General features: G+C 39.7%; 1 protein-coding gene across 1 annotated transcript in view; it reads left to right on the top strand.

Moving 5' to 3' along the window:
- Window positions 1-23,312, top strand: part of Med13 (mediator complex subunit 13) — an 87,826-nt gene that overhangs the window by 4,461 nt on the left and 60,053 nt on the right. The window contains exon 3 of the mRNA XM_051158203.1: window positions 8,201-8,369. Coding sequence (XP_051014160.1) covers window positions 8,201-8,369 — 169 coding nt within the window. The remainder of the gene's footprint in view (window positions 1-8,200; window positions 8,370-23,312) is intronic.

The following is a 23,312-nucleotide window of genomic DNA, read 5'->3' as shown; positions in this document are numbered from 1 at the left end:
GTGTGTGTGTGTGTGTTAGTTAGGCAAGTGTTCTGTTGTAGACCTATACTCCTGAGTCATTGTTGAAATGTTGATAGGTTGTTTAGACACTGTGGTTAAATTGACACATTTTTTATTTTTTATTTTTGGTTTTTTGAGACAGGGTCTCTCTGTGTAGCCTTGACTGTCCTGGACTCCCTTTGTAGACCAGGCTGGCCTTGAACTCACAGCGATCCACCTGCTCTGCTTCCTGAGTGCTGGGATTAAAGGTGTGCGCCACCAGCCCAGCTTAATTTGAAACTTTTAAGCAAACCCAATCAGTGTTAAACTATGACGCTGCCAGAGTGTTCGGCCAGCATGAGTAAGGTCCTAGCTTTGAACCTCAACACCACAAAAACTATACAAGTACTGTGCGCCTGCTCACAGGCTTGGTCTTCTTGATAAGATTGGCACGGCATCCGAATGCACTTTTTTTTTTTCTTGGGGGGGGGGGGTTTGGAGACAGGGTTTCTCTGTCTCTGACTCACAGTGATCCGCCTGCCTCTGCCTCCCGAGTGTTGGGATTAAAGGCGTGCCCCACCACGCCCGGCAGAACACACTTTTTTTTAGACACTTGAGTCTTTGCTGTGCTGTCTTGAACTCAAAGCAGCCCTCCCAGCCCAGCCTCCGTACTGGTATTACGGTATGCACAGCCTTGAACAAACCTTTCCATGAAATACATTTTGTGGATTTAAAGATAAATTTAAGTACATTCCTTTTAGTTTTACCATAGTGAGACTAATGCTTTGAAGGTTAAAAGCCTATTAAAGTAGAATGTGAGCTGTTCTAATGTATGTTGTTAAAACACTTTATGTACTTATTTGTCTTCTGGATTTCAGGTTATCAGAAGTGTCTTCTCAGGCAAAGCTTGGTTAGAGCTTAGTGTTTTCCTTTCAACCTCTATTTTAGCACAATTAAAAAATGACAATGCCTGCACCCTGATAGAGATACTAATCCTTGAATATGGTGAAAGTAAGTTTTGGCTCTCAACGTCACATTGCTGTCAGATGCTGCTGAATGCTATTGAACAACTAAACATTTTTATTAAAGTGGAAGTGATCCAAAGAGTAAACACACAGTGAGTAGCATGTGAACATGCCTACTGTTGCAAAGATAGCCCCGAACTCCTGGTTCACAAAGGCAGCGGTGTTTATGTAATGTTTTAGTTTCTTTTTAACCTGTCATTTACTTTAGAATGTTACTTAAATCAGACATAGCTTAAAGAATAATAAGGTCTTTTCAGATGGAGTGTATTTATCTTGCCCCTTTTTTGCTCCAGGGACACCGTCTGCCTCCCTTTTGGGGTAATTAGTGCGCCTCTGTGCTCTAGCTAACCCCCTTTTCATTTCTTCCCATCTGTGGCACTCGGTTCCCTTCTTTTAAGCTCCCTTGAGAAGAGAGCAGCTGGACAGTAGGGATGGCATCAGCTGCAGGAGGCAGTCCTGAGCTCCAAGTGGAGGTGTAGCAGTGAGGAAAGAGGAGCATGGAGGGCCCAGGTGGTTACTAGGCAGCTGGTTAATTTGGCTTCAGCCTGCTCTTCAGGCAGTGAGTGTGCTTCTGTTTGACTCAGCACCTACTATTTCTTGTAACTGAAATGTTTGTGATTATGGTACCATTGCCCTCCTTATTGGGGTGGGAGTAGAAGGAAGGCCTTCATTGTTGTAAAGGTTAGAATTCTCTTGTTTTTTTCACTGTCATGTCCAATAACAAAACCAGAGTAGCCCCTCTACTTTGCCTCATCTACGACTGTTTTTGGAATGATTTTCTTTGATGTAGTTTTAGATTTACATAAAATTGGCAAGGCAGTGTTGAGAGTGCCTGTGCAGGTCTCACTTGACTCTTTATTCTTAATATCTACATCAGAATGGTGGATTTTTCCAAACTTGTAAATCAATATTGTTATGATATCCCAATATTAATTCACTTCACTTGGACTTCTTTATTTTTACCCAGTTTTGCTGTTTTTAGGATCCTGTGTAGGTTTCCAAATGTTGTTCCCTTGCCTTTTCATCTTTTCCTCTTCTAGGCATTGACAGTTTCTCAGGAACCCTCCTGCTCCGATTGGATGGTTTGACAGCTCTAGAGTCGCGGCAGGTTTCATAGTGCTTGGGAATGTCCCCTTCTCATCTGTCTCAGGTCACTCAGCACAGGTTTGGGTCACTGTCTAAAGTTTAGCTGCTGCATAGAAAGAAAATATGAATGGTGTGAGCTGTGTTCCACACTGTGCGTTTTTGCTTGTTTTGTGGCAATAGTACTTGATAATGTTTAGCAAAGTAATTTGGGAGTTTTGGATAAGGATTTGTGCTCATTGGTATTAGGTTAACTATAACATTCTAACAAGACTTTTTTTTTTTTTTTTTTTTTTTTTTTTTTTTAATCTGTGCTGGGTGGTGGTGGTGCACACTTTTCATCTTAGTGCTTGGGAGGCAGAGGCAGGTGGATCACTGTGAGTTGAGGCCAGCCTGGTCTACAAAGTGAGTCCAGGACATTCAAGGCTACACAGAGAAACTCTGTCTTGAGAAAAGAAAAAAAACTTCAATTTCAAAGCCAAACATGAGTTTTTATCCTATTTCTAGGAGAATGGACAATTGAATCTGTATTGGTTTATTTTGCTAGAGAAAGGATCAGAGAAGGGCTTTCTGGTTTCAGGTGTCAGTGTTGTTTAGTAGTTGTGTGGTAATTAATGACAGAGATGCAAAGTTGGTGGTAGCAAAATACTAGTTCACTGCCTCCTGTCAAGTCTCCAGTGAGTGTGACTGATTGGCTCTTTTTTTTTTTTCTTCCTGAGACAGGGTTACTCTGTGTAGTCTTGACCGTCCTGGACTCGCTTTGTAGACCAGGCTGGTCTTGAATTTACAGAGATCCACCTGCCTCTGCTTCCCGAGTGCTGTGATTAAAGGCGTGTGCCACCACTCCCGCCTTGATTGGATCTTTGATGTGTACTGTTAATTTGCTGTTTTAAAAAACAAGATTGTTTATATTTCATTTGGTGTGTCTTTGAAGAACTTTTCTGTCTGTTTTTATTCTGTATCCTAAGGTTTGGAATTTATTGCTGTCATTGGTCTTTATTCTTAGAAGCAAAACTGTTCCTTCTCCCAAGACTTTTTAAAAAGTCATGAGGTTGATTATGATGAGACTTTGGATTCCTTGAATTAAAAAATATACTGTATCAAGGCTAAAAATACTTCTTTTTGTGGTTTTTGAGGTCTATACTAGAGTTTAGCAGCATTTCCAGCCAGGTGCTTTCATTATACTAGAATTTTATCATAATAGATACTGCTTAAGTGGGTCATTATTCCAGATATAATTTTTGGTGCTTTTATCAGAGCACATTAATTATAGTGGACTTTCACCTGAAGGTGTAGCAGAGTTGATAGACACGTAAACAGCAAAGCCAAGCCATGTGGGAGGAAGTTATTTCTGTCTTGTTTTCTAAACTTTACCAACTGTGTCCCATTTCTTTGGCTAATCTTAGGAGTGATGACTGTGTAGTACCCTTTTTTGAACAAGAAAGTTATCGTTCAGATTGTTATGTCAGATATACAATTATCGTATTAAGCGGTTTTAAATAAATTTCCAAGTTTTGCCCTAAGTGAATGATGCTATAGCTTAAGGCAGTTTGTAATATTTGTTGGCGTAATGAGTTATGAACGGGAAATAATTATTAAGAGAAACACTGATCTTGACATGTTGATTTTTAAAAAGAAATCTGTACTATTTTCTAACATGCTACGTTTTGAGTCAGTCCTTATTCATTAGCATATGTTGCATTTTAGCTGTTTAGCAAAATTATAGGGAAAATATGCGTTTTCAATAATCAGCTGATCACCATGGAGATATTTAAAGATGTCATTTTTGAGGAAAATATTGAGTACTGTTTGTATCAGCTTTTTTGCTTTTGATACTGAACTTTTTCTAATTCATAATGTTCATGACCTATGCCATGTCCTTTGGCACTACTATAATCTATGTTTTCAGGAAAACATACGGTAATCAGAGTTTGCATTTTACAAGTAATTTGTAAAATTTTTTGAGTAACAGTGGTGGCTAAGAGTTTTAATACCGATAGTAATGGAAAAGTACTAAAAACAGAATAGAAACTTTGTTTTCTCTGGGGATTAAAGATGCCAGGGGAGGAAAACATTTATTTAAATGCGTTAAGCAGACTTTTCCCATTAGCCTCTGGTTAAGTTCTAAGTGCCTGCTCAAGCTTGCCTGCACACCCTACTCCTTCCTTCCCTTGTTACAGTGCTGGTGCTGAGATTCAGGGAGCTTGTAATTAGTGTAAGCTGAGACATACCGAGTACTTGTCTTAGGTGGTTGGTTTTGCCATTTGCTTTTCATATCTGTGAGTCAGTGTGTAGAAATTACTATTCATTTCTACATCAGGATATTAGAAACTTGGTTCAGTACATTTTTGTTTTTATGTGACACTCCTCCCAAAACAACCCAAATTTTTTAGACTTTTAATTGGGTATTTTATTAGGAGTTATTATTTCTTTTTTAAAATTTTTATTTATTTATTTATTTTGGTTTTTCCATAAAGGGTCTCTCTGTGTAGCTAGCCTTGGTTGTCCTGGACTCACTTTGTAGACCAGGCTGGCGTTGAACTCACAGAGATCCGCCTGCCTCTGCCTCCCAAGTGCTGGGATTAAAGATGTGCTCCACCACACCCAGCTGAGTTATTATTTCTTTTGCAAGAAAAATGAAATAGTTACTTGGTCATTTAACCATGTAGATGAAGGTGTATTCCAGAGATGTGTTGCTTTAGGTAGGGCCTGTTTGAATTAATGAGAATTTATGAGCATTTGGGGCAAGAGACTCCTGGAAGCAGTAAGTTCATGCTGAGTTTCTCTAGATAAAAGTTAAAGCAATGAGGTGCTTTGCTACTTTATACTACTCTTCTTTTTTTGTTTTTTGTTTTTTTTGTTTTTCCCCAGAAATGGTTTCTCTGTGTATCCTTAGCTGTCTTGGACTCCCTTTGTAGACCAGGCTGGGCTCAAACTCCACAGCGATCTGCCTGCCTCTGCCTCCTGAGTGCTGAGATAGATTTTTAAAAATAAAACCATATATTTTAGAACATGTAAAAATTGATGAGGAATTGTTACTTTTGCTATTCTCAAATTTTTGTTTTTAATCTTGCAGTCGGTTAAATAGTCTTTTTTAAAAGTTGAGATTACATTATTTGTGTGTGTTACTGTGTATGTCTGTGGCTGTACAAGTGCCGTGGCACACAAATGAAGGTCAGAGGGCAACTGTGGGAGTCTCTGCTTGCCTTCTACCAAGTGGGTCCTGGGATTCAAACCCAGGTTGTTAGGGTTGGTGGCAAGCACCTTTACTTGCTGAGCTGTTTTCATTGGCTTAACAGGCTTTTAGTGAATTGGAACTTTGTGCTTAACTCTCTTGTTTTAAGCTGTGGGGAGGTAAATTATAATAACGTGTAGCTTAAGAAATGTGTAGAAGTAACTGTGCCTTAAGTCTTCTTTTTAAAACTTATCAGTAGTTAGGGAGTATCTTTTGGTCATGGCTGCTTACGTAATGCCAGGGTCAGAACCTCCGTTGTGGTGCTGAGGCGGCTTTGGAGGCAGTGGGTAATGAAGAGCGCTGAGCAGCTGGGGACGGAGAGCAGCCGTTCCCGGCACATTTCTTTTGGAATTAGGAACACTTGTATTTCTATTACTATTGACATGTAATTTGAGATACTAAGTTTTAATGAAGCTATTTGACTTTGAAATCAGAAGTCCTTATTAAGCTAAAGGATGGATTTTTTTCCCTCCTAGTATCTTTCACATCTGCTTGTGATCTTAGACCTTTAATTCCTGAAGTAACTATGTGCCAACTCCTTCTCTCTACAACACTATCTTTTTTTTTTTTTTTTTTTTTTTAAAGTTTTTCAAGACAGGGTTTCTCTGTGTAGCCTTGACCAACACTATCTTTTTAATAAGATGAGACCCATAAGCATCTTAGCTTTAGGTGGAAATAGGTAAATATCTCTAACATAACTGAATGGATACATTTTCTTCCTTAAAATTGCTTTATTGTAGCCGATAAGTGTTTCCATTTTCCTTTGTTTTTCTGTTAGTTGCTTTGAAAGACCTGACAATGATTTAGGAAAGAACACTTGAAAGAACAACATAAAATCAGCACTAACCTTTGTAGTGGCAGTTTCCAGTGTAGTTAAAGTCCACTGTCATTATGTTTTTTAGTTAATGTTTACTTTGCACATTTGTTGTAATATATTCTGAATTATATCTTTTTTTTGTTTGTTTTTGTTTTTTTTTTTTTGAGACCGTTTCTCTGTATAGCCTTGGCTGTCCTGGACTCACTCTGTAGACCAGGCTGGCCTTGAACTCATGATCCACCTGCCTCTGCCTCCGGAATGCTGGATTAAAGGCGTGCGCCACCACGCCCAACTGTATGCTGAATTATAAACTGTGTGTCACTCTCAATTCATCTCTGTTTTTATTAGAAAGCTCAGTGAATGTTATTTTTCTAGGTTCAGCATGTATATTTGTGAAGTGAGAAGTATTTGTCCCCTTTTTTGTTTTGTTTTATTTGAAAATTGAATGGAAGCCAGACATACTGGCACAGGTCTGTAACCTCAACACTTGAGAGGCTTTAGGGGCTGAGACAGAAAGATTATCAGTTCAAGGCCAGCCTTACACGCAAGAGCAAACTACTGTCTCGAGAAAAAAAGAATAGAGGCAGTGATGCATAAGTAGAAAATGTCTATAGTTGGGTGTGGTGGCTCACACGTACAACCCTAGTACTAAGTACGGGGAGACTGAGGCAAGAGGATTGCTGAGAGTTAAAGGCCAGCTTGGTTTATGTAGTTAGCCCCAGGACAGCTGGGCTAAATAAACAGGACAAAGGAAAGGTTACATAAAGATACAATATATGAGAAGATCCTTAATTACATCTGGACTAATGGCGTAAAATAACATGGAAGCTGCTGAAGTAGTACCTCTCATGCTTTGTCACTGTTACTGTATGAGTTGTTAGAGACAGGAGAGGGAACTGTGCTCTCTGAACTGTGTCCAGACTCACCAGCAGTAGATTTTTGTTTTCCCCACCCCCCACAAAGTTAACGTGGGGTGACTAATAGATTCAGTGGGCAAGTTGAGGCTCTGTAGTTAGTGAAGACCAGTACTTCTTATGACTGATATGCCATTTAAAATATGTCTTTATATTTTTCCTCTTATACTGACTGAATAATCATGTGAGTCATTGAAATGAGATCTAGTCTGATAATTTGTACATTGCTTGTTAGACTTAGTGGCAATGGCTTCCTTTATATTTGTCACTTAGTTTTGTAGTTGAGTCATAGATTAGAATGCTGATGGTCATGAAATGTTTTGAGTTTAATCATTAACTGGCTAGGCCTCCTCCCCCCCCCTTTTCCCTCTTCAGGTTAAATGATTAGAGGAATTAGGACAAAGTAACGAGTGAGCAGCAGGTTTAGAAATAGGCATCATATGGTATGTTTTAGTATTTTCTAGGTTATACAAGCAAATACCCTTTTCTTTAACACAGAAAACAAGTCATAATGTTTGTGATGCCATTGCTATATTTTATATTGTGGAAAATAATTTCCATGCAGTTTTGTAGAGCTCCTTGGGTATTTTATATCTTTTAGAATATCTTTGAAACTTGATACTTTGATGTTTAAAGATGTATTAAAGAAGCTGGGCATGGTGGCACACACCTTTAATCTCAGCACTCGAGAGGCAGAGGCAAGCAAGATCTCCGAGTTCAAGGCCATCCTGGTCTACAAAGAGAGTCCAGGACAGCCAGGGCTACAAGGCCACATACAGAGAAACCCTGGTGCCCCCTCCTCAAAAGATGTATTAATGGTGCATGTTTGTTGTCCCAGCATTTAGGAGGTAGAGACAGGATTTCTGTAAAGTACCAGGCCAGCCTGGGCTACGCGATGAGTTCCAAGCTATTCATGGCTAAGTAGTGAGACTCTCACAATCAAAAAACAAACGAACAAGAAAACAACCACCACCAACAGACACACAGACACACACACACACACACACAGTTGGAGAGAGTGAAAGATTGCAGCTTTGCATTCTGAAGTGAATGAGAGGACGATGGATATAAATGTTGAGTTGTCACATAGTCTAGTTCTCTCTGGGGAGGTGTAGTCTTACTTACTTTTATTTTATATTTTCTTTAGAAGAGGAAGATGGAGTGTGGGAGAATGGCCTTTCCTACGAGTGCCGTACTTTGCTTTTCAAAGCAGTTCACAATCTCTTAGAGCGGTGTTTAATGAACCGAAACTTTGTACGAATTGGCAAGTGGTTTGTGAAGCCCTATGAGAAAGATGAAAAACCTATAAATAAAAGGTAAGCCGTATTACTTACCTCTTTTTATTATTGATGTTAATTTTATGAGACGTATAATAAAGAGTTAATGCGTCTTATAGATCTGTTTAGAAGCTGACGCTGGCAAGGTACTAGAAGTATTCTACTGTCTGTAACTACTTCCCTCTCCCTTTATACATTTAAAACTTTTTCTTGCAGTGAGAATAAGCTGTATTTTTGTTGTTGTTTTCTGAGCAGTGTCTCACTGTATGGCCCTGACTGAGCTAGAACTTGATTTATAGACTAGACTGACTTTGAACTCATGATGTCTGATTATTTTTGTGTAAGGTTGACCCACATTTAATCTTTAAGGATTTGTTCTTATTTTATTTATTTATTTATTTTTTGTTTTTATTGTATATGTGTGGATGTCTGCCATGTATGTATAGCATGTGAGTGCCTGGTGCCTCACGAGGCCAGAAGAGGTTTTGGATGCTTTGGAACTAGAAATACAGATGGTTGTGAGCTGCAGTGTTGGAAGTGGAACAAACCCATGTCCTGTGCAGGAGCAGCTAGTGTCCTCCTGAGCCATCTTTAGCCCCTAAAATGCCCAATCTTCAGTTGCTTTAACTAAAGTAGATTGCTAGTGCTCTGCCTAAGAGGCAGTCTCTGCCTTCTGAGGCTGGGACCGTGCTTCAGCCACCACACACACTGGCATCTCTGGGATTGTGAAACCCACCCTGGTCCCTTTCGCTTGTGCTTCAAGTACTTTAACTGCTAACTTTAACTCCCACAGACTTGTGTTGTTACTAATATTTTCTGTTCTGGTAGTACTTATCCATCAATAATTTTTCTTGGAAAAGGTGCATGGGAAATAGTATTTTGGAAATTTTGAGTGTCTGTATTATCTTTTTTTTTTGAGACAGGGTTTCTCTGTGTAATAGCTCTGGGTGTCCTGTAACTCAAAGAGATCCACCTGCCTCTGCCTCCCAAGTGCTGGATTAAAGGTGTGTGCCGCCACTGCCCGGCCAGCCTGTATTATCTTTTTACCTGCCCTTATAGTTGACTTATAATATGAGCTTACTGTAGAATCTATAGATGATTAGTATTATTTTCCTTTTAGACTACTGGAAGTTGAGAGTCCATTTACCTAATTTATAATGATTTAATTTACTTTAGATAGTTTACCTAATCTTTGCTTATTTCTGTTCTGAGTACCTATGTTTGAACCAGTTTGAAGTTATTTATCCTAAGGAGAAAAGAACAAGAGGTTGGAAGATGATAGAACACTTACTGCTCTTGTAGAGGGTTCAGTTCCTAACGTACCGCATAGTAAGGGACTCACAGCCATTTGTAGCTCTAGTGCTGGAGGGTCTGACGCCCTCTTCTGGCCTCAACAGGTAGTAGGCACAGCGTGTGGCTTACATGCGTATATAGATACAAGCAAAACACCATACAAAAATAAGTAAAGCTTTCTTGTTGTCTTTGTTTTTGAAGCAGGGTCTCACTCTGTAGCTCAGCTGCCCTGGACCAGGTTAGCCTTGAGCTCCAAGATATCTGTCTGCTTCTGACTCCTGAGTGCTGGCATTAAAGGTGTGCATCACCATGCCTGGCTTAAAGAAGTCTTTTTCTCTCTTTTGGGGGGCAGGGGCGGAGCTCGAGACAGGGTTTCTCTGTGTAGCCCTGGCTGCCCTGGATTCATTCTGTATACCAGGCTGGTCTCAAACTCAACAGAAATTAGCCTGCCTCTGACTCCTGAGTGCTGGAATTACAGGTGTGCACCACCATACCAGGCCCAATAGGTCCTTTTCAAATTAAAAATTGATTACAAAGCTGGGTGGTGGTGGCACACGCCTTTAATCCCAGCACTTGGGAGAAGCAGGTGGATCGCTCTGAGTTCGAGGCCAGCCTGGTCTACAAAGTGAGTCCAGAACAGCCAAGGCTACACAGAGAAACCCTGTCTTGAAAAACCAAAAAAAAAAAAAAAAAAAAAAAAAAAACCCAAAAAGGACTACAATCCGTCTTGGAGTCCAGCTCTTGAGTTTTTAGTGCTTTTGTTGTCAATTATACATTACGTGCTTGCATCCAGATGCATACTGACGCTCTCGATTTCCAAGCCTTTCTGTGCGTATTTGCTTTATTCCTGAACCTTTTCCTACTAAATCCGTTACAGTTGTCACCATATCTGCTCTCAGGTCCTGTTGCTGTCACCCTGCCTTTCTCTCTCTTGTCCTTAACATCTAGATGGAGGAGGTTTCCTGACAATATACAGGAAAAAGAATATGGTCATTTAGCCATGCAACTACTGGAAAAAAACACTGACATGATTGCTAGTAATTGAAAATGCTGCTTATAATTGGAGGTTTCTATGAATCACACAGATTCAGCTTGCTGTTGATAATTGAGCGCTAGTGTTTTTTTGCGGGGTCACCTCATTGAGAAGGGAGCCTAAACTAAACTTTCATTACTAGAAATTTGAATGTTCCGTGCTGGTTTTCAAATCATTGGAAACTTACAAAGTTTCAGATTTCAGAACATCTTCTATGTCATACTTCTGGGTTGGGGATGCTTAACCTGAATGAGCATTTTATAAAGGAACAATGGAATTGCCAGTGAGGATTGTTTATGCTGTGAACTGACTTGACGAAAGAGAACAACATTCCTTATACTTTTAAAAAACAAAACAAAAACCCAAAGTCTTGCTATATAGTGCACCCTGGCTGCCATCAAATTCATAACCCTTCCTTAGCCTCGCTTGCGCAGTGGTTGCAGGCACGTGCCATCACTTGGCTGTCTCTTTTTTCCAATATGAATATTCTCTTGGGGCTGGAGGTAGTGTTCAGTAGGTAAGAGTCCTTATTGCACCCGAGTTCAGATCTTAGCTCCCCTGTAGAAGGATGGGCATGGTCTGGGGCAGGGCTGTAAGCACAGCACTGGGCAGGGGAGGTAGTGATAGGGGCGTCCCAGCACTGCTGGAGCCAGCCCAGCGCGAGATTCAGTGAAAGATTGTTTCAAGAGTATAAGATAGTGGTGGAGTAAGACACCTGACAATCTCCTCTGATTGCTTTGAATGCTTGTGTAACACACACGTGCGCGCGCACACACACACACACACACACACACACACACACACACACACACACTCTCTCATCATCTGTATCTCTGTCCATGGCTGCCTATCTTGTGTCTCTTTGTCTGTCTCCCTACCCTTTGTAGTAATGGGGGTCAAATCCAGCCCTCATACATACCAGGCAAGTGCTATCCACTCTGAGTTGTATCTCTAGCATTTTGTCGTAAATTTATTTTGAGACTGCCTTTCTAAGTTGTCCAGGTTGGCCTCATGGACTGAAAGACAAGAAATGGAGTCACCTGCTACTGATGCAGGTTTAAAGGACCCTTAAATTTGTAAGAATTGAAACAAATTAGTCTTCAGATAATTGGATACTAGAATGTCTAGTATTTTATCTTTAATAGTTGAGGCATTGTTTTGTAGTACATGAGTCTTGTGCTAGTCACTAAGTTTGCTGGTAAGATTATAAGCAAATGTGATGTTATGAGAACCAGTGACTTTCCACACTTGTGATACCTGCAAGTCTGAACTTGAATAAGACTGTCTTATTCAAGACTGTCTTGAATAAGAATATTATTGAATTTGTGTTTGGCAAACTTTTTATTTTGTTGAATCTATTATAACCATTTTGTTGAGAGTGCACTTAGGGTTTTACATTTGACTCGGGAGGCAGAGGCAGGTGGATCTGAGTTTGGGGCCAGCCTGGTCTACAGAGTGAGTTTCATAACAGTGAATGTTTTACATTTGGCAAGTTTTTTTTTTTTTTTTTCCTGTTTTTGTTTTGTAAAGCCGGGTCTCATTGTGTTGTTCAGAATGGCCTCTGAATTCCTGGTTCAGTTGATCTTCCTACCTTGCCTTTCTACTAGTTGATATTATAAGTAGGCCCCTCTGTACTAGCTTAACATTCTGTTAGTTATTGCATTTATTTATCCGTATGTATGTATGTGTGTGTGTGTGTATGTATGTATATATGTATGTATGTATGTGAGTGAGTATGTGAGTGTTGACCTCTCTGAAGGTCAGTGAACATCTTTTGGAAATTACCTTCTGTTATTTGGCTCTTGGGAACAGAATTCATTGACAGATTTGATGGCAAGTATCTTTACCCACTGAGCCAATCTCCTTGGCCCCTAATTTAGCAAGTTTTAAATGTTCCTAGGAATGTTATACAGGGTTGAATGACATTGGTCTACAAGTCTTGTTTGAGATAGCTAATACCATATCTTACAGAGTATATTAACATAGGAGATTTTGCTAAGTAGCAGATGCGATTACATACAATAGTGTAAAAATTGTAATCCAGACTGGCCTGGAATAACTATGTAATCTAGAATTTGATGTGATCCTCATGCCTCAGTGTCTAGAATGTTGGGCTTACAGGCAGGATCCACCATACCTGGCTAATAATTTGGTTTTTTAGTTTTTTGAGACAGAGTCTCTCTGTATTAGCCTTGGCTGTCCTGGACTCACTTTGTAGACCAGGCTGGCCTCGAACTCACAGAGATCCCCCTGCCTCTGTCTCCCGAGTGCTGGGATTAAAGGTGTGCGCCATGTCACCCAGCTAGTATTTGATTTTAATATATAATATTTTTTCTTTTTTTGGTTTTTCGGGACAGGGTCTCTTTGTGTTAGCCTTGGCTGTCCTGGACTCACTCTGTAAGCCTTGAACTCACAGCAGTCTGCCTGCCTCTGCCTCCCAAGTCCTGGGATTAAAGGCGTGCGCCACCACGCCCGGCTTAGAATCTTACACCTTCAGCTATAGATACATAAGCTTTCAGGAAGCAAATATTTCTAATTTGGTCTTTTGGTGTCTTTATTCTAAATATGATAGTTAATTTAGTCCCAATTTTAAAAGGCACCATAGAGCAATTATCTTTTAAAAACATACACATGAGCATGTATATATGTATATATATATATAAACATGGGATACAATAAATATTTGCTAGATATAACAAAAAGGAGATGGGCTCAAACCTGTGGTTCAGTGTCCTAAGAAAGAAACAGATCCATGAAGATTAAGGTGTTCTTGGTTTTTGTTTTGCAAGAAAGGAGAATACCTAGAGCATATGTGGTAAATTACTGTAATTAGAATATTAAAGCTGAGCATGGTAGCACATGTCTGTAATTCTAGCACTTCAGAGACGAAAGCTGGAAGTTCAAAATCAGATAGACTACACAGTGAGACCTCACCACAGCTTTGCTTTATTCCTTAAAAAAAGAAAGAAAAGGAAAAGAAGATTAGGGTGAAATATTGAAGTACAGTGCTCCACCTTCCCTCTTACAGCTGTTCTAGGCCTGAACTGTTTAATATGATAGCTACTAGGTGCTTGCTATTTAAATCCAATACATTGAAATTACTTGCTGGGCCTGGTGGCGCACACCTTTAATCCTAGCACTCAGGAGGCAGAGGCAGGCAGATCGCTGTGAGTTGAAGGCCAGCCTGGTCTACAAAGTGAGTCCAGAACCAAAAAATAAATAAAAATAAATAAGAAAAAGAAAAAAAGAAAAAAATTGCTTGTTCAGTTTCAGAAGGTACATTTTAAGTGCTTAGTCTGTATAATAGCTGCTCTTCTCTATAACAGCAGTTCAGAGATGGTGCTTTCCTCTCCTCCTAGACAATTGCTTTGAATGGTGTTGCCTTTATAACTAAAACAGTACTTTTAGTGTTTTATCATGCAGTTGGGCAAGTTGTTTTTTAAATCAGTAGGCAAAAGAATATTCTTTAAATTGCAATATCAAAACTGTTTACTCCTACATGTGGCTTTTAATTTATCTCCTGATCTTCAAAATTAATTAAAAATAAGCACCATGACATGTATATCTCTGCTGGAAAGGAATTAACAGTTAAGAGGTGTAGGCCGTTCTTCGTTCTTTGGATATCTTACCACCTCTGAAAAGGAGAGAGATGCTGCTGTGTGCTGCGCTACTCCTTAAGGAGTGTCATGCCTGTGTAGCCCAGCCTGTCCTTCAACTAAGGACCCTTCTGCCTCAGCCTCCCATTGCTGTCCTGGGGCATGCATTACTGTGTCTTCTTTACTATTATGTTTATTTAATTTGTATCTTCGTGGGTAGCATAAAGATAGATGTGAGCCACATGCATAGTTTAAATTTTCTGTTGCACTGTTTTTTGTTTTTGCTTTTGGTTTTTTGAGACAGGGTTTCTCTGTGTAGCCTTGGCTGTCTTGGACTTGCTTTGTAGACCAGGCTGGCCTCAAACCCACAGCAGTCTGCCTTGTGAGTGTTGGGATTAAAGGCGTGCACCACCACGCTTCTGTTGCACTATTAACTGAGCTCACTGATGTGGTTATGACAGGCTTTGGTGCATTTGAGTGTGTACACACACACTGCATAAAATTAAAGCCCAAATCAGATGAAACTAACTTTAGTAATATTTTACTTTGTACATGTGAAATACATTTTAGAGTGTAAATCTACAAGGGACACTACTGAGATAGTTTACATACTTTTGTGTGAGGTCTATGAAATCTAGTGTGTATTTTATCCTCAGAGCATATTTTAATTTGGATTGGCCATAGTCCAAATGATTAGTACATGGTGATTGTTTAACAGCTACAGTCTAGCACTCTAAACTTAACTTGTTAGTGTTGGGGGCTTATTACCTAGTATCTGGTGGTCTCATCCTGGAACTAATTGTGTCTTAAATTGTGAGTGTGTGGTAGAGTCCCAAAGGTGCCCCTGTCAAGGTGTCCTCTGTCTGCCAAGTGAGGCTTAGTTACTTGAGACTGTCCATTTCCCTCTTCTGTAGTATTTCTAACTAGTGCTCTTACTCTGTCTGATCTCCATAGTGATTATAATACCTAACCCTGATGTACTTTGTTATGGTGCTTGAATCATTAGGATTTGTATAGCTTTTAACATGTTCATCTTTTCCAGGAATATTTTGAGAAAAATTAAGTCCTTTTCCCCTTTTCATTGAGTTTTTTTCTTACTACTGTTTTCTACTATAATTCTTAATATTCGCTCAAACAAATCTTTTTTTCAAGTAATGCTTTTAGATGCTAATGAGACCTTCTTTTTTCTTCCTGAAATGAGGAAGAAGCTATTGCCTAAGTAGGACTAATAAGGCATTGCTCAGAATTAGCGTATATTATTGTATATGAATGCAAATCTTTTTTTTTTTTTTTCCTTTTTTTTTTTTTTCAAGACAAGGTTTCTTTGTGTAGCTTTGGCTGTCTTTGACTTTATAGACCAGGCTGGCCTCGAACGCACAGAGAGCTGACTGCCTCTGACTCCCCAAGTGCTGGGAAAACAGGTGTGCGCCGCCATGTCTGGCTCACAATTGCAAATCCTTAACCCTGTTCTTCCTCTAGCTCTACAAATAATGAAATGTAATTCACAGAGCGGCTCAGTGATTATTTTCTACAAGGCTACACAGGGCAAAGAATTGGAGCTGATTGCTAGAGCACGAAAAACAAAAGAGCTTGTAAGCCCTGTTAAGCAGACTTACATCTTTTTAAAAAGTAGTAGTAAATATTAAAAGCAGAATACTTACAGAGAGTAGCAAAAAGAAAGTATTAAAAATTTCAAACTATAGAGTAATAGTATTGTTTTCTAAGGAATCTTTAGTCTATAATGTTGAGAAATGTGGTTTGCTAAATGTGTAGAAGTAATAGAAGATTCAGAGATACATTCCTTAGGATTTTAGCATAGGTCTTCTTTTCATTGAGATATATGAAGAATGTCTTTGCTCATTAATGGTGGCTTACAAAGTTGTCTGAGTAATTGACATGGGGCTGTAGTTGGTAGAATACTTGCCTAACAGCACAAAGCCCTGAACCAGTCTGTAGCATCCCATACATCTGGGAGGCAGAAAGACCAGAAATTTATGGTTAACTACATAGTAAGTTGGAGGCCAGCCTGTGCGGCATGAGATCCTGTACCCGTGGTCGATCAGTCACATTATTACTGGTGCTGGTGTCTTAACCTGAGCCTGTGACATGTGCTCACCTTCATGTATACAACTGAAAGCTATTAGCTGAGCATAGTGGCACATGCCTTTTCCCAGCCCCTGGGAAGCAGAAGAAGGTGGATCCAGTTTGAGGCCAGCCTGGTCGGCCGAGAGCTTCAGAACAGCTGGCGCTACAGAGTGAGGCTCTGCCTTCGAAACAAAGCAATAAGGAAACAAATAAATGAGAAATTATAAAAATAAAATTAAAAACAAAAAAGTAGGAAACTATTGAATTCATGGAATAAAAGTAATCTGGGAATTAAGATAACTAGGCTCAAAATATTATAAAACACATGTAACAAAGTTAATCATTTTTGCTATTTTCCAGTATTTTACTGGTATTGAGGAAATTGACAATGTGGTGCACCTGTCATTACTGTCAACCTAGAATGTGTTCATCATCCCAGACTGAAATTTGTCTATAAAATACTAACATCTTTTTCGCCTACTCTTGGTCCATGGCAAACGACTTTTCTATTTTCTCTGAATGTTGTAGGTACCTCATATAAGTGAAACTGTATGTTTTCTGTCTAACTTACTTCCCTTGGCATGTCTTCAAGTTTCATCCACATTGTAAATGCATGTGAGAGGTTTTATTTTCTTTTTTCTTCAAGACTAAATAATGATCCATTGTATATGTAGAGTTTATTTGTGTACTCATTGACTGGCATCTGAGTCATTTCTACCCTTTGACTATTTGTTATAAACACTGGTGTGCAAATATTTCCTCAGGTCCTTGCTTTTCATTCTTGTGGTTACATACTCAGATGTGAAATTGCTGAATTGTATGACAGTTTTAAGTTTAACTATCTGAAAAATTGCCAGTCTTTTTTTATTGTGGCTGTAGTGTTTCAGTCTCATTGCATCCTTAACAACGCTTGTTGTTTACTGGTCGTTAAATAATCACTTGTGTTGGTGTAAAGTGGCATCTTACTATGTTTCTGATTTATATTTCCTTAACTACTATGGCATGAGCATAATTTTGTTTTGTTTTGCGCCGCAACCTCCGCCCCTCCAAACAAGATAGGGCTTCTCTGTGTAGCCTTGGCTGTCCTGGATTCACTTTGTAGACCAGGCTGGCCTCGAATTTACAGAGATCCCCCCCAAAACAAAACAAAATAAAATAAAATAAGGAGGAGGAGGAGAGTAGTAACTTTCTTGCTTTGTTTTTCTGAGATAAAATTCTCACTGTGTACTCAAACTGCCTTTTTCTTTCTCTGCTTCCTTCTGCCAAGTTTTGGGATGTCTAGCCCTAGAGGAGCTAACTTTGATCTTGCGTATGTCTTCCTTTTCCTTCTCCTCCTCTTCCCCTCCCCCCTTTAGGTTGTTTTAGAAAATAATCTTTTAGGGGGGCCTATGAGGTAGCTGAGCAGGTAAAGGCAGTTGGCTACTAAGCTTGATGACCTGATTTTGATCCCCAGAATCCCTATGGCATGCTCAACCCCCCCCCCCCCCCCCCCCACACACACACACAACATAAAACTAACAAAACCCTTTATTTAACTCACAGCAGTCCACCTGCCTCTGCCTCCCTGAGTGCCGGGATTAAAGGCTTGGGTCATCATACCCAGCTTCTATTTATTTATTTGGCTTTTCCAGACAGGTTTTTTGTTGTTGTTGATGATGTTTTATTTCTGAATTTTGCCTCACTGATAAGCAGTGTAAGCATCTAGAAAACAAACATTAGTCTTTTCTATCCTTTAGATCGCTAACAGTATAAGTTTATTGGCTTGTCATTGTAGTTAAAGACATTTATTCACTTTTCCTTAGTGCTAACCATAGGTGCCTCATGTGGTGATACTATAACTGATAACACTCCTCTCTGAAAGAAAAGCCATACTGAATTTAGTATGTTAAGTACTAACCTAAAATTCTCTGTACTGTAATGTTGTGGCTATAATATTGCTTTCAATATAAGAATCTTAAAAATAATATGAGTTCTATTTTAGAACATTTCTCCTCAGTATCATGCACAAACTGGGTTTATAAGTCATTTTGTATCACAGAATGATTAGCGTATATTGGGGTTCTGCTAGTAACATGGGAGGGATGCCTTTCTTTCTATAGACTGCTGGGATTAAGAGCGGCTGGTAACAGGGCATTGCAGAGAGACAGTAGAAGTAGGGGCAGTGCTGCATGCTTGCTTTGCATTTTGAAATACTAGCTTTTCTGCCTCCCAAGTGCTGGGATTAAAGGCGTGTACCTGGCTAGTTTTTATTTTTTGTTTTCCTAATTTAAAAGTTATATGGGACCAGAGAGATGGTAAGGCAGGTAAAGTCACTTGCCATCCAGCCTGATGACTTGAGTTTGGTTTAATGTGGAAGAAGTGAACTGACACCTCCTAGCTGTCCTCTGCCAAGCACACACAACACACTAAATAAACTGTGGTGGCTCATACTTTTATTCCCAACACTCAAAAGGCAGAGGCAGAGGCAGGCAGATCTCTGTGAGTTGGAGGCCAGCCTGAGTCCAGGACAGCCAAGGCTACACAGAGAAACCCTGTCTTGAAAAACAAAAACAAACAAACAAAAAAGTTAAATGGCCAAATGCTCATTGGACATAAGTTGTTGTGGAATTTGAGAGAGGGCCTTCATACTTTTTCTTCTTTTGTTTTGTCTTGAGGAGAGGGATGCTTGGCCCATGTTAGGCAGTATTTTCCACTAGATGATGCACTTAGTGCCTCTTTAGTTTATTTTGAAATACGATGTCACTATATTTGCTGAAATTGACTATGTGGAAAAAAAAAACGGACTTTTAAGTTTACTATTTTAAGTTATGTGGTGGTGGCTCATGTCTTTAACACTAGCACTTGGGAGGCAGTGGCAGGCAGATCTCACTCAGTTGGAAGATAGCCAGGACTACACAGAGAGACCCTGTCTCAAAAACAAAACAAAACAAAACGTTTCCCAATTTAATGTTTCTTTTTAGATGTGAAATATAGAGAACTTGATTGTTTAGAGGAGCCTTAGAAATGAAGGTGTACACACACACACACACACACACACACACTCACTCACTCACACTCACACTCAGTAAATCAGTCAGTCAGTCCAGGCCTCCAGACCTTTTATTTATTTTTTTAATGTCAAAGAACCTATATCTGTTTATTATATTTTTGCAACTGTTTATTATATACACCAAAGGTTTTTGCTATTCAGTAGATTGTGGAGATGACACTCAGTCATCAAAAGCGCATCTCCTCCTTTCCACTGCACACACAAAACGCCAGGCGTAATGATGTGTGCCTGCCATTAGTGCTGGAAATGAAAGGAACTCCAGGCTCAGTGAGAGACTGTCTCAAAAAGAAGGTAGATAGCAATTGAAGAAGGCACCTGACTCTGGCTTGTGTGGATGCACATAAACACATGTAACTAACTTGTACATACATGCACTCATACATACAGTGTTACTGTTGAGTTACCAAGTACAGTTTTTATAAAGGAGAGGTGGTGATGAATCGGGATCAATAATGAGATCTTAACGCTGAGAGAACAGTTAAAATTCTTTTTCAGAAAAAAAAATTCTTTTTCAGGTATTTATAAATTGGCAGGGAATTAAAGGAATTTTGAGAGATTAGGATGTGAAAACCAGTATATGGCAAAATAAAAGAAGTTTTAGTCGGTTAGGTACCATGGTTTACAAAGTTTGGTCAGGATCAGATTCTAAAGGTCCTAAAGTGCTATTTTAATTATTTTGGATTTCGCCTCGAACGTTTTAGGGAACTGGTGAAGGGTTTTAGGCTTTCCAGGGTATATGGTCATAATTAGTTTTTAGAAAGATCAACAGCAGCAGGGTGAACCAAGGAGGTAGTTTAGAAGATTCTGACAGTTACTCCTTAAGAGACAGAGAGTTGGATGCAGTGGTAGACCCCTGTAATCTCAGCATTCAGGAGTCCAAGTAAGACCAAATGTTTGGAGTTTGAGCCTTGGGTACATATAGCAAGCTCCAGGCTACTCTGGCATGCGTAGTAAAACATGATAGTGCATAAATCACAAATACCAAGTTAGAATCAGTAGGAGTTGGTAGAAGCAGGGAATGATGGAACAAAGAAACATTTAAGATGATAATTGTATTTGTGGTTTAGAGTACTATACAGAGGTGATGGCGCACGCCTTTAATCCCAGCACCTGGGAGGGAGAGGCAGGCGGATCTACAAAGTGAGTCCAGGACAGCCAAGATAACACAGAGAAATCCTGTCTTGTAAAAACAACAACAACAACAACAACAACAACAAAAAAAAAAACAAAAAAAAGAAAATAGACTTGATGGCTAGTTATATTATAATTTTGTGTGACTGTTCAGGCATCAAACTGTCCCTGTCATTTTCTCATTTTGGAAGCTGCTTACCTGCACTTCCTGTCTACTCAGATAATTAATTTTATTCCTTCACAAGTCTCTGAATGGGTTGAAGACCAGATAATTGACTCTTACAATTAAGCTTAGCTGTTTTGGGGATAGGATGTTTTTAGGTCTAGATAGATGATTAAGTTGATTTACATTCAGAATTTTAAATGCGCCAAGATAGAAAAGATGTTCTCTTCAAGGTTGCCAAATACAAATAGCCAAAACACTGACTGTACCACTTATATATAATTCTTGATTGTTTCGTGATTCCTCTAATACCGTGCCCCTGCTAGAGCATATGGCAATCATAGTCACGTGCTGTGAAGCAGTCTCTTATCCCCATACCTGTGTTTAACACAAAAAACATTCCCATAACATTTCTGTGGTTTTTTAAAAAATATTTATTATGTATACAGTACTCTGCCCTCATGTACACCTGCAGGCCAGAAGAGGGCACCAGATTTCACTATAGATGGTTGTGAGCCACCATGTGGTTCCTGGGAATTGAACTCAGGACCTTTGGAAGAGCAGATAGTGCTCTTAACCTCTGAGCCATCTCTCCAGCCCCATTTCTTTCTTTCTTTCTCTCTCTCTCTCTCTCTCTCTCTCTCTCTCTCTCTCTCTCTCTCTCTCTCTCTCTCTCTCTCTCTATCTCTCTCCCTCTCTCCCTCCCTCCCTCCCTCCCTCCCTCCCTCCCTCCCTCCACCCCTCCCTCCTTACCCCCCTCCCCCCGCAGACACACTATAGAACAAAAACAAATTCCTCTTTCACTAGAGGTTACATTTGAGGTCAACTGTGATAAATAAGTAAAACTATAGAATGATGGTGATGCTTCCTTTAGCAAAAATACCCCTTCCCCTACCTCCCCAAAGAGCAGTAGGAAGCAGTATAGATTCATTAGAGACATTCCTACTTAGAAAAAATTATTTGAACAAAGTCCCAAAGACACCAGTGGGTTTAAGAAAAAACAAAGCAAAAAACTGAAGATGCGAAGGCAGGCTTGTTTAAGGGACACAGCGGAAGCCGGTAGGGGAGAGAAAAGAAAGACTAGACCCCCAAGAGATGGAGTGGGGGAAGTGATGACTGGAAGGCAGGCTGATGGCCGTCACCGTGAGACACTCAGAGCAGCCTCGATGATGAGATCCAGATTCTCTTCTCTTTGGGAATGAAAATTCCCTTTTTAGTACAGAGTTCTTCATGTTCAGCCATTCTTGTAACATCCTGTACTTGCTCGGTTTTTGTCATAGCACTTAACATAACTAAAAGTTCATGCCGAGTATAGTGCTGTGAATGAAGGAATAACATTCGCTCTCATTTAATAGCTGCATTTGTATGACATATGGATGTGAATAGAGCACTGTGTAACGTAGAGTTGTAGTGTGCGTGCGTGCGTGCGTGGTTTTAATCATTTTTAAAAAGCATTTGGGGATAGACTTGGACTGGGCATGCTCTTGATAATACAGGCATCTCACTACTTCTAGAAGATCCCAGGGAGCAGCACTGCCGGGAAACTAATAAAGCAGCTCTTGCTTTACATGAGCATTAGCAGTGGAGGTGTGAACAGCTGTCAGAGCTATTAAATTTCTTTGCGTATCTTGCTTGATGATTATTTGAGGTTATACTCCTTTGTCATAGTGTTTGTCTAGAATCTTCCTAGGTCCTCAGCCAATACCAATGAAGTAAGCATTTTAATCAAACAGAAAAAACTAATTTACCATTTTTTCTCTATTAAAAACTATCTATTCATTCTGGAGAGATGGCTCAGTGGTTAAGAGCACTAGCTGCTTTTCCAGAAGACCTGCTTCATGAAGTGCCACAACTGTCTCCAGTCTCAGGGGATCAGATGCCCTCTTCTGGTCTCCAAGGGCACTGCATACGTACTGGCCAAACACCCCAAAACCAACTGTTGTTTAAATAGTATATCTTGGATTGGATCCTTAATCAGGAAAGAAAAAAAAAAAAAAAAAAGCTTAAGTGGCTAATCAAGATAATGATTAATTCAATTAATAATGAATTGCTGCTGTCAGTATTTTTTGTTGTTGTTTTTGTTTTTTTGAGACAGGGTTTCTCTGTATAGTATTAGCTGGCTTGGAGTCACTTTGTAGACCAGACTGTCCTTGAACTCACATCGATCCACCTCCTGGCTGGGATTAAAGGTGTGTGCCACCACGTGTCAGTACTTTGACAAATATAGCAAGGCTATTGAAAATACCAATAGAATGAGAAGATGGATGTGTATGGGAACCTCCTAAATTAGCTTTATTTTTTAATATATTTTTAATTATTCTGACATGTGATTACATAAGAACAAAAGCTAAGCTAAGCATCGTGGCACACACACACTTGTAATTATAGTACTTGGGAGGCAGAAGGTGGAGATTTGGGAGTTTGGGGCCAGTCCAGACTATAAAGATCCCCAACTCCCTTTCTCTTTTGTGTTTCAAGACGGTTTCTTTTTGTAGCTCTGGCTGTCTTGGAACTTGCTCTGTACTCCAGGCCGGCCTGGAACTCATAGATATCCACCTGCCTCTGCCTCCAAAGTGCTGGCTTGTGCCGGCTTCAAGATCTCAAAAACAGCAGCAACATTAACCACAAAACA

Source organism: Acomys russatus, chromosome 16 (assembly GCF_903995435.1).
Source record: "Acomys russatus chromosome 16, mAcoRus1.1, whole genome shotgun sequence".
Classification (NCBI taxonomy): domain Eukaryota; kingdom Metazoa; phylum Chordata; class Mammalia; order Rodentia; family Muridae; genus Acomys; species Acomys russatus.
Note: the sequence above shows the minus strand (reverse complement) of the source record. Positions and strands in the feature narration are given on the sequence as shown.